Here is a 17,044-nt window from a genome sequence, read left to right on the forward strand (position 1 = left end):
ATATTGATCGCAATCAAACTTTTATACAACATGATTCCATTTCTTATTTATAACAATTGGTGCATGTGCAAAACAGGTCAATAAATCACAATTTATAAAATCATTAGAGAAATTTTAATGAAGGTGAAGCCTAAGTCGAGCCTTCCATCATCAAAGTAGAATGCACGTAGTCTTGATATATGTCCAACAGCGCACACTAAATGTTGTTGTGAGGGACATCAAGTTGTCTTCCCTCGCCTAACAGCTTTTTCCACTTGTAAACAAACAGACAAAAACTTGTAACACTTGCATTTATGCATTTAGGGTAAGAAGCCCCAGTAGATGAGTGTTTGATTTCCATTTCTTTATCGTTGTATAACTAGATTTAGCGAAGTAGTCAAATTTAATATAATTGTGCTATCCTACACGTACTGATCAGCAACAGGCTAGCAGCTCATAGCATGTGTTGCAGCCATAGTAGTACAGTAGTTGTAGTAAATAATATTAAACATCATCATAATTACATCATTATAAAAATATCAAAGATAACAAATTGTTTCATGCTAAAGAGTTTAGCTTAAGTATTTTTGGAGCGCTGTACACATGAAAATGCAGGGATAGAAAGAACATATCTTCCACAACTCAGCGGCAACATGGCTACATAAACACCCAGTCTTTGTGGTGGCAGGGTGTTGGTTTCACATCTGCCTTCATGAACATGTTGTCCTCCAGTGTTGTGAAGATGGCAGATGGATGCGGTAAATTGCCTTTTTTTGAGGGATTTTGATGAGGGATGCCACTCCAGTTCCATTGTTGTTTCGGTTAGCGAATGTGGAAAACGGAAGTCGTGAGCAGAAATGCGGATGTAAAGCAGAAGTACGTTGGATACTTGTCTAAACAGTTTTTTCCTTTTTTATTTGCATTTTTTAATTAAAATGGTAAATATTCTGTAAGTGTTCTTTAGTTTTTGGTTGTTGTTTTTTGGGGGGGCAAATAATCTGTTCATTTTTCTTTTTTTTTTTAATTTATATTTTTCATTTTTCAAAAAATGGAAAACTATCTATGGTCTTTTTAAGTTATTTTTATATGTTTTAGTTTTTAATAATTCAAAAAAATTATTTTTTAAATGTTAGAGTAAGTATTCTCTCATTTCTGTAGTCCTCCAACCATCATTGAGGACTACATACATTTTATTTGAATTTCATTTTAGCGAAAAGTCGATGCGTATGATTTACTTTCGCAGTCCCCACAAAACAAAATGGCAGGCTGGATGTGTCTCCCCAAGCTTTGAGTTTGACACCTGTGGCTTAACTGGACGGCGTGTAAAAAGCTACATGTGGGTCTTTTGCCATGTTTGGTTAAAACCGCACCCATGATTTAGTCTACAAGGCACATTCTGTTTACTGTAAGACTGTTTTCCTTCTCTTCTCAGTCATGAGTTTATCTAACTGACTTTCTTTCTCTTCTTGTTGTTCTTTCTCACAACCCCATCTGTGACCCTTTCTCCCTTTTTTGTCCAAACTGTCCTTGGCTCTGCATTAATGACCTCTTCGTCAACGCTCTTCTCTCTTCTTTTTCATCGTTCTTCCTCGTCGTTCCCCATCTTTCTCATAGATGAAACGGAGGATGTCGCCGTGGGGAGCAAGCTTTGGAAGCGGGCGAAGGTCAGTCATTTAGACCCCTAGCTTCCTTATGTTTCCATGGCGGAAAAGGCTAGGACATCTTTTGGATTTCTTGGATTGGACAGTACTAAGAACATTAAGTGTGCAAAATTTAATCGTCTTTTTATGCACAACACACACAAAAACTGATATTGTATGCGCAGTGTTCGTTACTTGCTAAAACATGAGTACCCATGCAGGCCTATTTACAAGTTGAACCTTTTGTGCATTTTTGGGTACAGTACATGCATTAGTTGGTGGACTTTAAGTGGCAGAGAATATTGATCCAGCTGCACTGATTCAACTTAATGGAAGCAATGAGGGTCTGCCTTCACCAGAAGATATTTTTTTCAATGAATGCCGCGAGTTCTTAAAAGATTAGCAGCTGCTACTTTATCTCTCACTCCAGCAATCTTTCCATATCTTTTCAGTAGAAGGTTTCCATATCTTTTCAGTCCGACTAAAGTACTGGAAGTACTCTCCCTGCCAGATGGATAATAGTAAATGTATTACTTATACGTGATTCTGGCACAAGCTAAATTTGATCTTTAAAAAAAAAAAAAAAAAGTTTTAAATGGATCAATTCCAATCATATCAATACTGATATTGCGCAAACACTGCCCTCCAGTGGTCAAGTTTTAGCAAGTGTGACAATCAACCTGTGTGCAACAAACCCCGTTCTCCCCCATATACAGTGGGGCAAATAAGTATTTAGTCAACCACCAATTGTGCAAGTTCTCCTACTTGAAAAGATTAGAGAGGCCTGTAATTGTCAACATGGGTAAACCTCAACCATGAGAGACAGAATGTGGGGAAAAAAACAACAGAAAATCATATTGTCTGATTTTTAAAGAATTTATCTCCAAATTAGAGTGGAAAATAAGTATTTGGTCACCTACAAACAAGCAAGATTTCTGGCTGCCAAAGAGGTCTAACTTCTTCTAACGGGGTCTAACGAGGCTCCTCTCGTTACCTGTGTTAATGGCACCTGTTTTAACTCATTATCGTTATAAAAGACACCTGTCCACAACTTCAGTCAGTCACACTCCAAACTCCACTATGGCCAAGACCAAAGAGCCGTCCATGGACACCAGAGACAAAATTGTAGACCTGCACCAGGCTGGGAAGACTGAATCTGCAATAGGTAAAACGCTTGGTGTAAAGAATTCAACTGTGGGAGCAATTATTAGAAAATGGAAGACATACAAGACCACTGATAATCTCCCCCGACCTGGGGCTCTATGCAAGATCTCACCCCGTGGCGTCAAAATGATAACAAGAACGGTGAGCAAAAATCCCAGAACAACACGGGGGGACCTAGTGAATGACCTACAGTGAGCTGGGACCACAGTAACAAAGGCTACTATCAGTAACACAATGCGCCGCCAGGGACTCAAATCCTGCACTGCCAGACGTGTCCCTTGCTAAAGCCAGTACACGTCCAGGCCAGTCTGCGGTTCGCTAGAGAGCATTTGGATGATCCAGAAGAGGACTGGGAGAATGTGTTATGGTCAGATGAAACCAAAATAGAACTTTTTGGTAGCTTCGTTAGACCTCGTTAGAAGAAGTTAGACCTCTTTGACAGGCAGAAATCTTGCTTGTTTATAGGTGACTAAATACTTATTTTCCACTCTAATTTGGAAATAAATTCTTTAAAAATCAAACAATGTGATTTTCTGGGGGGGGGTTTCCACATTCTGTCTCTCATGGTTGAGATAGTTTACCCATGTTGACAATTACAGGCCTCTAATCTTTTCAAGTAGGAGAACTTGCACAATTGGTGGACAATTGGTGGTTGACTAAATACTTATTTGCCCCACTGTATTTCTGGCACAAATCGTCAATGATAAGAAGAACACTGCTCAGTTTTGTTGTTGCTGTTTTTTTTTTGTTTTTTTTGTAACTCACATCACCGAGGCACAGATGGCAAGACTTCATCTTGATTCGTTTTGAAAGTTGGCAACAGTTAAAAATGTGGATGAGTGCCACTTTGAAACTTAACTCTTTCAGTGCCACAGACGATGATGTGGCTTTTTTCATCCTTCTGTTGTGGATCACTAGTAGATGTCAGTCCAATCTATTTAAAGTAGGAGGGTGGCAGAAGCCCTCCCACTTCAAATGAATTGAACATCTAATGCTGTCAATTGCAGCCAATGAGTTAAGTGGAACAACATTGATCCAAATGTACAGCGCAAGCTGTCAAGTCATGTCTCTCCTTGTGCGGACATATTACTGTATTTGTTCTTACCTTTCTATCACAGTCAATTTACAAATGTGACTTCATATGTATCACTTTAAAAGAGAGGAGTGTTAGCCTTTTGTGGTCAGAAGTAGTTGGAAGAGCTCACCATCAGAACCTTGGTGGACTGGCATAAGGGGAGAAAGATGCAAACCGAAAGATAAAATCTTGTGATTTGGCCGATCAAAAAAATTGCCTTGAAGCCACGAGTAGTCATTTAGTCTTTTCTAAAAAATCAACTTTGTCTTGTTGAACCCACTGTTTCTCCTGCTTGTTGTGCCCCCTGGCATTGCGGTTTAAATCAGCAGTTTGTTATGTCAGGGAGTACACTGTATAAACTTAAGTTAAGGCTTAAATCGAAAAATGTTTCTCAGTCACAAGATTTCCCAAAAATACAAGAGCTTAAAGAGCTAGCATTAAAAAAAAATTTGAAACAGCTAGCATAAGCACGCACACTAATCAATTGCAGGGCATGCAGAACCTAAAGACAAAAGACTAACCGAAAACAGCATTATCTTTGATTTTTTTGTAATATCAGTCATTTAACATCACATCAAACAGTCTTTTCCAATGTAACACTGAAGTTAAATAACTCTGCTATTATCTAATGCTAGCATGCTGTATATTTCACTTCTGCACGTAATTGCATTCTACATATTCTGCACTGTATTTTGCCTTTATTGTGTCTATCATACTCATTTTTGTCTTTCCCGAATGCTTTATACAGTATATTACAGTTCAGTCAGTACAACCCCTGCTGCTGAAAGTTCACAATTGTCTTTTCTTCAACACTAATTGTTTCCTGTCTTCAGCCCATTACTGTCTTAATTTCTGTGTCACGTGATAAAACCATTTTAGAAACCAAATTGATTTTACTAATCCTCTCTGCTGTACAAGTAGAAAGGCCAATAGCTTGTTGATAAACTCCAGAATGTTCAGTTTGCTCCAATTATGTACATAATATCAATACAGATGACAAGAAGTATGTTGTTTGCTTCTATTCCCTTTTGGAAAAAGACATTCAATTTCGCTGTGAGAAGAAAATAACCTTATTAACTACAGTATCTCGAAATGAGATAATGATTGGTTATAAAGAAGCTGCAGGTACCGTACATTTAACAGACATTTCTGGTGAAGCTACACTGGCATCATCAGTAGGCAATGATAAATATAGCTCAGATAGATGCCTCTGTGGGGTTATTTGAACTTGATTGCGCAGTTCGTTTGATGAGGTTCTTGCATTGTGATAAAAATAAAAGTTCCTTGTGATATCTGAAAATAATTTTGTCTCTGCCACAAGACACTACTTTAACGAGAATCACACTTCAAACACTTTATAATCATGACGGTCCGATTGCTTCGAAGTGGATATGCAGCTACAATGAAGAATTTATGCAGCCCCAGGAGAGTGAAATATTTTCTATGTATATACATGTTTACTTTTCAATTTTACTCCCCACAGCAAGAATACATTCATTAAAATTTCTAACAGTATTGCCAAGCCGCAATAGTATTAAGGTTGATCATGCTCATTGCAGTCATTCTCTTTCACAGCAGTGACCCTGCCGCCATGGCATCAGGACCTCCAGATGTGATGGCCAACCAGGAGCCTGCTGAGGTCTCAGAAGAGTGCTCAGGTACATTCACATAACAAAGCATATACTGTATAGTATTCTGAGCCATAATTCTGGTAATAATTTTAATCACATCTAATCATATTTTCCAAAATACATTAACGGGTTTCCGCTCTGTGCTCTCATGCATGAATACATCCACAGCATGAAATGACATATAGGAGTTTCATAGACTTCATAATGTATTGATGGGACACAGGGCGCGGGGCCGATTCATAGGTGGCCAATCTCCGTCAAAGGTGACCAAGTGGAAACACAAAGAGCTTTTTCCGTTGAAAATTCTAGTAATAAATGCTTAAATCCCTGAATTATTTATAGATATTGACGTGAAACGGTCTCAATTCTTGGTTAAAAGCAAAAAAAAACCGTGCAGATAGCATTTGAAATATTGCGAACAATGAGGTTAGTCAGTTAGGAAATTAGCGGCCGCCATATGTAAACAAAGAGCTTTTTCTGTTGAAAATTCTTGTAAATAAATGCTTAAATCCCTGAATTCTTTATAGATATGGACGTAAAACAGTCTCAATTCTTGGTTAAAAGCAAGAAAACCATGCTGGTAGCATTTATTTTACGTAAGTATTGCGAACTATAAGGCTTGTCAGTAAGGAAATTAGCAGCCGCCATATGTAAACAAAGAGCTTTTTCCGTTGAAAAGTCTTGTGAATAAATGCCTAAATCCCTGAATTCTTTATAGATATGGATGGTGTCAGTAAATGGTGTTATACTTGTATAGCGCTTTTCTACCTCTCAAAGTACCCAAAGCACTTTACACTACATCGCCATCTACCTACTGGTGACACAGCACCAGGAGCAATGCGGGGTTCAGTATCTTGCGCAAGGATACTTAGGCGAGTTCATCAGGGTGGAGAATTGAACCCACAATCTCTGGGTTGTGGGACAACTACTCCACCACTGAGCCACACCATCCCCAGTGGATGTAAAAAAAAAAGTCTCAATTCTTGGTTAAAAGCAAAAAAAAAAAAAACTGTGCAGGTAACATATATTTTACGTAAATATTGCGAACTATGAGGCTCGTCAGTAAAGAAATCAGCGGCCGCCATATGTAAACAAAATGCTTTTTCCGTTGACAATTCTTGTGAATAAATGCTTAAATCCCTGAATTCTTTATTGATATGGATTTAAAAGAGTCTCGATTCTTGGTTGAAAGCACACAAAAAAAAAAACGTGCAGGTAGTATCTATTCTACATAAATATTGCGAAGTGTAATGCCAATGCTGTAGCGGCTAATTTCTCCCATTGATTTTTTTCACAAAGGTTCAAAATGCATGCATGGTATGAAAAATATAATAAATACCTTGAAACCTCAAACAAATCATTCCTGAGACAATCCTGCCTGTTTGTATGCATTACAGCTTTCGTACTTTTTCAACCTAAATCCGGTGTTAGATCACTGCATGTGACTGACTGCTAATAAATGAGACGGAGTATGGGACAGCCCCCTTCGGGAAGACACGACGCAGTGAAGGGTGAATGTGTCACGTCATTACATTATGAAGTCTATTGGAGTTTGTATTAGAAATTATCTACAAAGACACCAACACACTGGCAAGTTTATATTATAGTAAGTGGGACTCCTAAATTTGACTACGATCTTTTCTGGAGTGCACATTATACAGTACATCAGTTGATTGCTCATTTTTTTCATGATGCAAAATTTTGTGAATTGTGAACAAAATTTTGCATAAACTTGCTTGAAATTTTCTGACAATTTTCGACCTCTTTATTATAGTATATAATCCTTTCCGTGTTCAGATTTTGATCATAAAACTAATATTTAAAGTTTATATCATGTTTTAAGTAATATTTTAACATATTATACTGTCTGCCTCACTGTAAAAGCGAATTTAGTTACAGGTCCACTTTCCATCAAAATCCTTTATTTTCTCTGAAAAATTAGTTGTAAGTTTAAATCCTCCATTTGTAGTTGATTCTTTGATAAGTCCTGCCCCCTTTGATTTCAGTTGCTACCCCTGACAAATTCTTCACCAGTTCCACCAACATGCCTTTCTCAGCATTTTCAGTGAGGGATATAATCCGTTCTGTTCCACTTGTTCATATAGGCTAGAATTTTCGTGTTGCAAGATTTGTGGATGTCATGATTGCTTTTATTAGAACTTTCAAGTTGTATTTTGCCCCAGAGATGTTTAATATACTGTAGGTATTGGCAGTATGATAGTATGTGTACATAGAATTTCATGGAAAGGAAATTGTTTTGTTAGCATCACACATAACATATTGCCAGGCCACTGTAAATATTTCAATGGCCGTACTGCGCCTACTTAGAGGAAATGAAGAAAAGAAAGCTAAGATTATCTCACATGCCCAAGAACATAACATTGGCTCACAGATAAACAACACACACTGATATGATTGCAACGAGGCAGCGATGTGTTGTTGACTACTGCTCACATAGATGACTTATCTCCCATTGGTATCTCATTCTGTGTTTTGATTGGATCTGCAAAATGAGATTACTTAGAGCAGGTATGTCAAAGTCATTTTTGTTGCGGGCCACGTTGTACCTAGTGTCCTAGGGGGAGGGGAAAAAAGTAAAAACAGTACATATTCTTTTTTAAATTTAATTTTATGTTTTATTTTTTTATGTAAAGAAAAAAGGGAAAATGTCAATATTCTCGTATATATACACTGAGGAGCAGAAGTATTTACACCCCTTTTGACTTTGCAAGTTCACCTACTTAGAAAATAGGTAGGAGTCTGAAATTTCAATCATAGATGCATTTCCATTAAGAGAAATAATTTTTAAAAATCCAGAACTCACATTGTATGTTTTTTTTTTTTTTAAATTACTGGGGTTCATAAGTATTTGTACTTCTGAGAATATATAGTAGAGAATATTAGAGTGTGCATTTTCAATCAAGTTTATTTGCAAGACGCACAGCACAGTGTGGATAGTGCCAAAATATAAAACACACTGCTATGTACGAAATCTTGGTACTCTTAAATCCATGACGTGATTTTCTATTGCTTGTACAGTTTGTCCTTCAAGTTGCTTTAAAAGTCAGAAAGCCAACTGCTCTAGAGAGAACATGACCTCATACTTTCAGTTCTAACACATGCTGATACGATGTCAGCGTAGATGCGCTTTACCTCCCTTTCGTTTTCCGCCCCTGTTAAAGGTCACAATTTTCCCACTGTTTGTGCTATTGGTCAATTCCCATGTTTGTGTACAAGTAATGATAGCAAAGAAAAGACTGTAATTGAAATTTCATGGTTAGTTGCTCAGGTTGACCTTCTATTGTACAAACCTTTACATTAGTGGTGAATTGTACCTGAAATAGCACAATAAAAGTACCTAATAGTATTTTCACCTGACTTTAACATTTGTAATACAGACAGGCCTTTTCAAGAGCATGCTGGAAGTAACTCTAAAGCTATTCATTTTGCGTTGTCTGACAAAGGAAATGGGAATTAGTTGCTGAAATTTCTAAGCACACAAAAATGACCTGGACAACTATGGAGGTAGATTTGTGTCTTTATTATTTAATCCAAAAAAAAGTTGCTTCAATCAAATAAAAAGTTGCTTCAATCAAAATTATATTTTCAATTGAAGAAAACGTCACCTCAATCAAAAAGAAAAATTTGTTTGAATGCAAAAATAAATTTGAGCTCAAAAAAATATATTTGAAAACCATTTTTCTTTGATTGAATTTTTTTTTTTTTTTTTTGATTTAAGTCAATTTTTTTTTTCTAAATTCAAACACCATTTTTGATTGAAGTCATGTAATTTTGCGTTTGGACCACATTTTGGCTAGGACATTTGTGTCTTTATTATTCAATCAAAAATAAGTTGCTTCAAAAAAAAAAAAAAGCATATTTTCAAAAGAAAAATCACTTCAATCAAATTTTTTTTTTTTTTTAAATTCAATCGTAGAAAAAAAGGTTTGAATGTGAAAAAAAATTTGAGACTTAGAAATCATGACTTCAATCAAAAATGGTGTTTCAATATAAAAAATAACGACTTGAATAAAGAACCAAAAAAAATCAAAGAAAAATAGTTTTCAAATATATGTTTTTGAGTTTCAAATTTATTTTTGCATTCAAACACATTTTTTTTTATTGAAGTGACGTTTTCTTCAATTGAAAATATATATTTTGATTGAAGCCACTTTTTATTTGATTGAAGCAACTTTTTTTTAGATTGAATAATAAAGACACAAATCTACCTCCATAGACAACTAGATTTCAAGTTTTATGTAAAGAAGGCAGCTTTCTAAATTAAATATAAGTAATACAGAAAGACAAATGTAAAATGATGGATTCTCAGACAAAATGTGCACCTCCTGATCTCAGATTCTGAGCATATTTTCAACTGTAGTTTGATAAAAGTTTGAAGGATGCTCAAAGATTCTTTGCTATATGACTCAGAGTCTGGCAGGTAAAATGTGATTCATTTAAAATATTTGACAACACCAACATAATGCGCTAAATAGTGTATATAATGTTTAGAATTCAAATCAACTTAAGTATCAGTACATCACTAAAGTACCCTTCTTAAATATCCTCATTACTTCGTTTTCCAGAGGAAAAACATAGGTCTGGTCAATTTGGAGACAACTTGATTTTTAACAAAACATCTTATTTTTAACTTGTTGGCTGCCATTGACAGTGATGGGAAACAGAGTAGCTTGAAAAATGAGCTGTTTTTACATTGACCAGACATAACTTTGGCATATTTCTACTTAAAACACTGAAACTTGGAAAACAAATCAACAACCGTCCTACCGTTCAAATGGCTTTAATGTTATTTCGGAAATCAACTCATTAATTGTGAGTGATTAACAAGCCAGAGTTGCTTTAAAAATAGCTGTTTTTATATTTATCGCACCATAACTAGAATACTTACACTCACTAGAGCACTCACATCACTGAAACTCTGGAAACACATCAACAATGTTATTTCATAAATTGATTCTGGCCGGATAGGCTTCCAATCATTTTTACTGGAAGGAGCTGTCAGCCCCACCCAGTCAGAATGGATTGTACGTCTAATTACTGTCAGTGTGTAAAACAATCATGCAATGCCAAGATTTGACGTCTACCGCTGTCAATGGCAGTCATTGAGATAAATTAGATTCTGTGTTTCAACAGTGTCAAAAAACTTTCTTTCTCGAGTTTGTTTGGGGGGTGTCACACTTCATTTTACCTCATTCTAAATAAATGTGTGCTTTGTAGCTAGTGTCTCTAGTGGTACTTTATTGAATTAAAATCTCGGCCTCACCCAACACTACTTACTACATACACACTACTGTATGTTAACACTTGATATTGGCAGTTGGTGTAAAATGTTTGACAACCACCGTACTGTAAGGTTAAAGATTAATGGGGCCCATCCTAGAAGCGCAAGCAGTACACCATGGCTTTGTTTCACAGTTTGAGATCTGCTCCTTTCTTACTTCAAATTTTCCATTTATTTTGTGAAAGGTTAATCTTTGTGTTATCGTAATTCAAGTGACTCATACTAGCTCCACTTCTGCCCTCTTTCAGTTGTTGCTGATATCAGTAAGGTTTGTTTTTTTTTGTTACAGCTCTCCCAGTTGTTCAATAATGGCTTTTTACCCGATAACCGATATAGCGATACAGTGATCCCTCGTATTTCACGGTTAATGGGGACCAGAATTCGCCGCGATAAGTGGAAAACCACAAAGTAGCGCCCAAAAAAATGTTTGAGATTTTTTTTTTTCAATGTATTTATTCAGATTCAGCATTGGAAAGAGATACGTATAAGACATGGTTTTTTCACTTTTTTTTCCCCAAAGTACAATTTAAAAAAAACTTTTGTGTGTGTGTGTGTGTGTGTGTATATATATGTATATACACTTTAATAAATGTTTTTAAGCACTTCAAATGTAATAATCATAAGTTTTAAACGTGTTACTGTGCCACCGAATTATTTTTAAACAAGAATAAAGTAGAAAAATGCTTGTCTTTATTAAATGCTTCATTAAATCCTCTCAAATCCGCTCAAGCTTCTCACTTACATACAATGAGTTGCCACAGCAACTGTTTAACAAATTAAACGATGATTGACGCATATGGCACTTTGAAGTTTCTGCTTCCAAGCATCCCCGGCAAGATCAAACCTTAACGTCTGACAATCATCGTTAACTTTAACAAGCAACTCCAGTGCACTGCCTGACCAAGAATAGCAGCAGGAGGGAGAGGGAGACGACGTGATTGGATCAAGACAGCTCATCTGTATTCATTAATTTTTTTAATTGGAAAAAATATCTGTGATGGGATGAGGGCGTGAAGTTTGAAGCGCGAAGTAGCGAGGGATCACTGTATTGTCAAACTCCAAAAAGCCGATATTTACCCAATACAGATACAGTATATGAATTCATGCCCTCAACATATTATGGCAAATTGTATTGCGATGCCTCATTGGATGCTTTGGTAATGATGTATGTAACAACTTCAAGGCTTTCTAAATAAACATTCTGCGAAAAATATAAGAGAAAAAGTGCCTATATTCACCACTATATTAATTGTTGAAATGAAGACTTTTGTTTTTAAGTTTTTTTGGGTCAAGTGCAAGTGCAAATTTCCTATAAGGCACTGCCATATGCATATTGGGCCCAAAACCGATAATAAAAACCCAATGTCTATTTTATCCGATATCATTTTAAAATACTTTTATTGGCTACCCGGTTATATCGGACAACTCTACTCTAAATGTTTTTGTATTCATCTGCTACTGTTTTCTTGACTCTGCTTGTTCTGTTTCTTAATCCAGAGATGTGTACTGTGTTTTTGTTTTTGTCCAGACAGTCCTTTTTTTGTTGTTGTTGTTTTTTTGTTTTGTTTTTTTTAATTGACTATTGCAAAGGTTTTTATTTACTAAACCAGTTTGCATTAAGATATCAGTAGTGTTGCACCGATGCCATTTTTCTGAGGGGGCTCCCGATACCGATTCCAACACCTATGGTATCGGCCAATGCCGAGTGTACCAATTCAATGTTTTTTGAGAACTGTATATATATTATTATACTTACTTGAATGTAAGGTAATTTCTATCAAGGATTGGTCAGATACTTCCTAATTCAGTGTCTGCCATTGACGGCACCAGATGTCCAATCCATTTGAAACAGGAGGGTTCGGCAGCGAATGAAAGAACCTTAATTCGCTGCTTCCCTCCCACTACAAACTAATGGACCTCTACATGTGATAGTCATTTAAAATTCCCAGAAGGATGATTGGACGTCTATCGTCATCTTCGGAAGTGCTGCCATCCCCAGTACCGATGATGTCATCTTAGTGCCGTATCGGTACCAATACCGTCATCGGTATTGGTACAGCAGTAGTTATCAGTATGATTCATAATTATTACAAAATAATTGTTGCTATAATACACTAAAAAAATTATTTCATTTTCAACAAATTACCTCTAGGTACCATCCTGAAATAGCCGATTCACTCGTTATGGCACGAAATCAGTCTCATTACCTTCCACTTATCCTTCTGAATGAAAGCAATTTGTAGCTATTTAATGAGTTATAAAAGAGTTGTCAAGTTTTCCACTGCGGTGCTAATGGAGCTGCAGCTCCATTGAGGAAACCTTTACAAGCGTGTGTGTTGTGTTTATGTGTTTATCAGTGTGAACACGCATGAATGTGCGGGTTTTTTTTTTTTTCTCATGTGCCTACCTAGGCTATTAAAGCCAACAGGCAAATTGCGGGTACAGTGTTTCATATGTTGGTAGTGTATAAAGATGCTGAGTGTTTAATTGCCACATTAGATTACCACCGCGCGGTGTTTGTTTGAAAGAGCTGGTCAACGACCAACAGGAGAGCAAAAATGTGCTAGCATATTTCAAACATAGTCCTCTCATGTGTACCCTCAGGAAAGAAGAAGTCCAAGTTCCAGACTTTTAAAAACTTCTTTGCCAGGAAGAAGAAAAAGGAGTCTACTGGAGATCGTGCAGAGCTCAAAGGCAGTCAGTCGAGTGACAATATCAGTAAAACGTCGCAAAACAATACGCTCAGTCGCTCAGAGAAGGAGAAGGGGTAAGATCATGCTCACACGTGTAATATATGCACATCCTCATACAAAATTACTGAAAGTATCAGCCAAATAGTAATGCAATTACAACAGTGCATAACAATAAATAGCATAGGTGGAGTTTGACTTTTGGAGCGGGGGGGGGGCACAACATGTTGATGACCCCGAATAGCAGTGTCAGCAATAAAATTGACTTACAAGAATATTTATAATGATAAAGCGTTTTTTGTTTCCCATCATTCTTAAGGGGAATTCTAAATTAGGCTGCTTGGGCAATACTTTTTGCCAATATGGTCATCCTTTGAATATGGTACGCCCACCGGTGTCGTGCCAATGTAGTTACCCCAGTCAAAAATTGTATCCCCTGTGCGGAACCATATGGCGGTAGATTCGTGTCTTTATTATTCAGTCAAAAAAAAAGTTGCTAGAATCAAAATATTTGTTTTCAATTAAAAAAAGTCGCTTCAATCAAAAAAAAACAAAAAAAAATGTGTTTGAATGCAAAAATAAATTTGAAACTCCAAAAAAACGCACGTGAATGCTATTTTTCTTTGATTTTTTGTTTTGTTTTGTTTTGTTTTGTTTTGTTTTGTTTTGTTTTTTTGATTGAAGTAATGTTGATATGTGTTTGGGCCACATTTTGACTAGGACATTTTTGTCTTTATTATTCAATCAAAAAATAAGTTGCTTCCAAAAAAATATTTTCAAAAAGAAAAATCACTTCAATCAAAAAAAGAAAATTCAATCATAGTAAATATTTGAGATTGAAAAATTTGCATTTGAACACTTAATTTTTCATTGAAAAAGTTTGACTGAAGCAATTTTTTGTGGGTTGTGTACCCATATTATGGGTAGGACATTTGTTTCATTTCATTTAAAAAAAAATACAATAATAATAATAACAATTTGAAAAATAAAATTGCCCTCCCCTATTTTTTTTTTTTTTTTTAAGTTATATGCAAAGCAAATGACTGTTTAAGGTGCCTGTCACATGATCTGTTTGACAAAATAATTTTGACCCATTATCAAAATATATTTTTTTGTTCATTTCATTCATTTTTGTTGCAGTTCTATTGCATTACAACTTATATGTATATATATATATATATATATATATGTATAGGAAAGTCAATTTCATGGAATAACACTTTTCGGCCACCAGCCCCCCCCCCCTCCCCCCTTTAAAAGCCGCTTATGATAAATGCTAATTAATTAAATAATATAATCAAGTTAATAACAAATGATCTTTTTCTGGACTTTTTTTCAGAAAAATAGTACCACATGCAAAGGCTTAGTTCATTGTCAAGAAGTTAGAGATTTAAAGTTTGTATTGGCTGGCTTTATTTATAAAAAGCTCATTCCCTTTTGCATCATGCCTAAACAATTTTTTCCTATAGCCATACTTGGGGCCTCCTGTACCACCACAAAAGACCTGAGTGCCTTGAATGTCTCTAAATACTTAGAAAGGTTTCCAAATATGATGGTCAATGGTAACACTTTATTTGACAGTGGGCTCATAAGACCGTCATTATTGTTTACATCCTTTCAAAAGTGACACAATTTGCGGAATGACGCTCAATGACAGCTGTCATAAGCATACATTAATGTTCATGACAGTGTCATGTCAAAATGATGTCTTATGAACCCACTGTCAATTTAAGTGTTACCCGATAAATCAGTTGAAACCGCACCAATGCGAAACATTTCCTATGTATGGACCCCCAATTTGTGTGTGGTATTGTAATTATAAAACTCCTTTTAAATTATTACTAGCTCTAAAAATACTAGTCTACCAATGAAGATTCTGATAGACTATTCTTCTAAAAATTGATCAGGTGTGTTTTACAATATTTAATACATAAATAAGCTACATCTAAGATCATACGTGCATATTTTATGTTTGTAAGGGAGAACAAACATACAAAAGTTGCAAACACAATGTCAACTGAAGTGCTATTTTCCTATGTATTGCTTTCTGGAGAGGAAAAACGATTTAAAGAGTCCATCTCCGGATACTTAAGTCGCACAAAATAGGAGGACAGCTTTTTCCTGTTTTTGTTTTAGGTAGTGGAGCATCTCTTCCTTGGAACAGTCCTAATTTCCTTTTTTTTGGGGGGGGGGGGGGGGGGGGGAGACTAGGTGTTGCTGCCACATCCTGTTGTAACTCCTACTCATTTTTACTGGAAGACCATAGTCCCACTTCTAAAACAAAACATGGAAGCAAAAGAATAAAAGTGTTTGTCTGGTTTGGTGAAACGTTTTATTTTCTTTGCCAACATCCTGTTTTCCAAAGGTCAAAGATTAGCCTGGGCAGCAAGGCCTTGTCACACGACTCTGTCTTTGTCTCGGATTCATCTGAGGCCAACGAGGCTCTGGGGGCTTCTCAGGACAGCATTCATGGAAAAGTGAAATCTCTTCAGGTATACTTGCACATTTCACTTCAATTGGTTTTCACTGCAAGGATCACTAACTGATGTTTACTGCTGCCATAAACAATGCTTAGCTCAAATTCCATCACTTGGAAGTGTGTTATAATGTCTTTCCATAAGAAATAATTGCAGGCCTAAGTGTTTCCTTTTATGTTATCTAAATTATACCTCAGACACAGTTGTCTTGTCAAAAAATGACAAGCCTACCACCAAAGTTGTCTCTTTTAAGAGTGTGTTTGAGAATAAAATTGAACATACAGTGGAATGAAAAAGTATCTGAGCCTTTTGGAATTTCTGCATAGAATAACCCTCAAATGTGATCTGATGTTTGTCAAAATCGCACAGATGAAAAAAAAACAGTAACTAAAACCACCCAAACCTTCATAGGTTTTCATATTTTATGAGGATAGTATGTAAACAATAACAGAAGGGGGAAAATAACTAAGTGAACCAATCACATTTAATATTTTGTGCCGCCCCTCCCCCTTTCTAGCAATAACCTCAACCAGACACTTCCTGTAGCTGCAGATCAGTCTGGCACATCGATCAGGACTAATCTTGGCCCATTCTTCTCTTAAAAAACTCTGTAGTTGAGTCAGATTCCTGTGATGTCTGGCATGAATCGCTGTCTTTAGGTTATGCCACAGCATCTCAAAGGGGTTCAAGTCTGGACTTTGACTTGGCCACTCCAGAATGTGTATTTTGTTCTTCTGAAACTATTCTGAAGTTTATTTACGTCAGCTTCAACTGTCTGACAGACAGCCTCAGGTTTTTCTGCAAAACATCCTGACATACTTTTGAATTCATTCTTCCATTAATGATTTCAAGTTGTCCAGCCCCTGGGGTAGCAAAACAGCCTCAAATCATGATGCTCCCTCCACCATGCTTCACGATGGGGATGAGGTGTTGATGTTGGTGAGCTGTTCCATTTTTCCTCCACACATGACGTTGTGTGTTACTCCCAAACAATTCAACTTTTGTTTCATTAGTCCACAAAATGTTTTGCCAAAACTTCTGTGGCATGTCCAAGTGCCCTTTTGCTAACATTAAACGAGCAAGATT

The 17,044-nt window shown here is 36.3% G+C and overlaps 1 protein-coding gene across 5 annotated transcripts in view; it reads left to right on the forward strand.

Annotated features, from left to right (window-relative positions):
- The window catches only part of zgc:66433 (uncharacterized protein LOC321250 homolog), a 79,589-nt gene that overhangs the window by 27,245 nt on the left and 35,300 nt on the right, over positions 1–17,044 (forward strand). For 2 of the 5 annotated variants that reach the window (XM_057849643.1, XM_057849640.1), the window contains exons 2-5: positions 1,594–1,643; positions 5,434–5,516; positions 13,396–13,558; positions 15,847–15,973. In XM_057849643.1, the coding sequence (XP_057705626.1) occupies positions 1,594–1,643; positions 5,434–5,516; positions 13,396–13,558; positions 15,847–15,973 (423 nt within the window). The remainder of the gene's footprint in view (positions 1–1,593; positions 1,644–5,433; positions 5,517–13,395; positions 13,559–15,846; positions 15,974–17,044) is intronic. The other 3 variants (XM_057849641.1, XM_057849644.1, XM_057849642.1) reach the window with 2 other exon arrangements.

This window comes from Corythoichthys intestinalis, chromosome 11 (genome assembly GCF_030265065.1).
Source record: "Corythoichthys intestinalis isolate RoL2023-P3 chromosome 11, ASM3026506v1, whole genome shotgun sequence".
Classification (NCBI taxonomy): Eukaryota; Metazoa; Chordata; class Actinopteri; order Syngnathiformes; family Syngnathidae; genus Corythoichthys; species Corythoichthys intestinalis.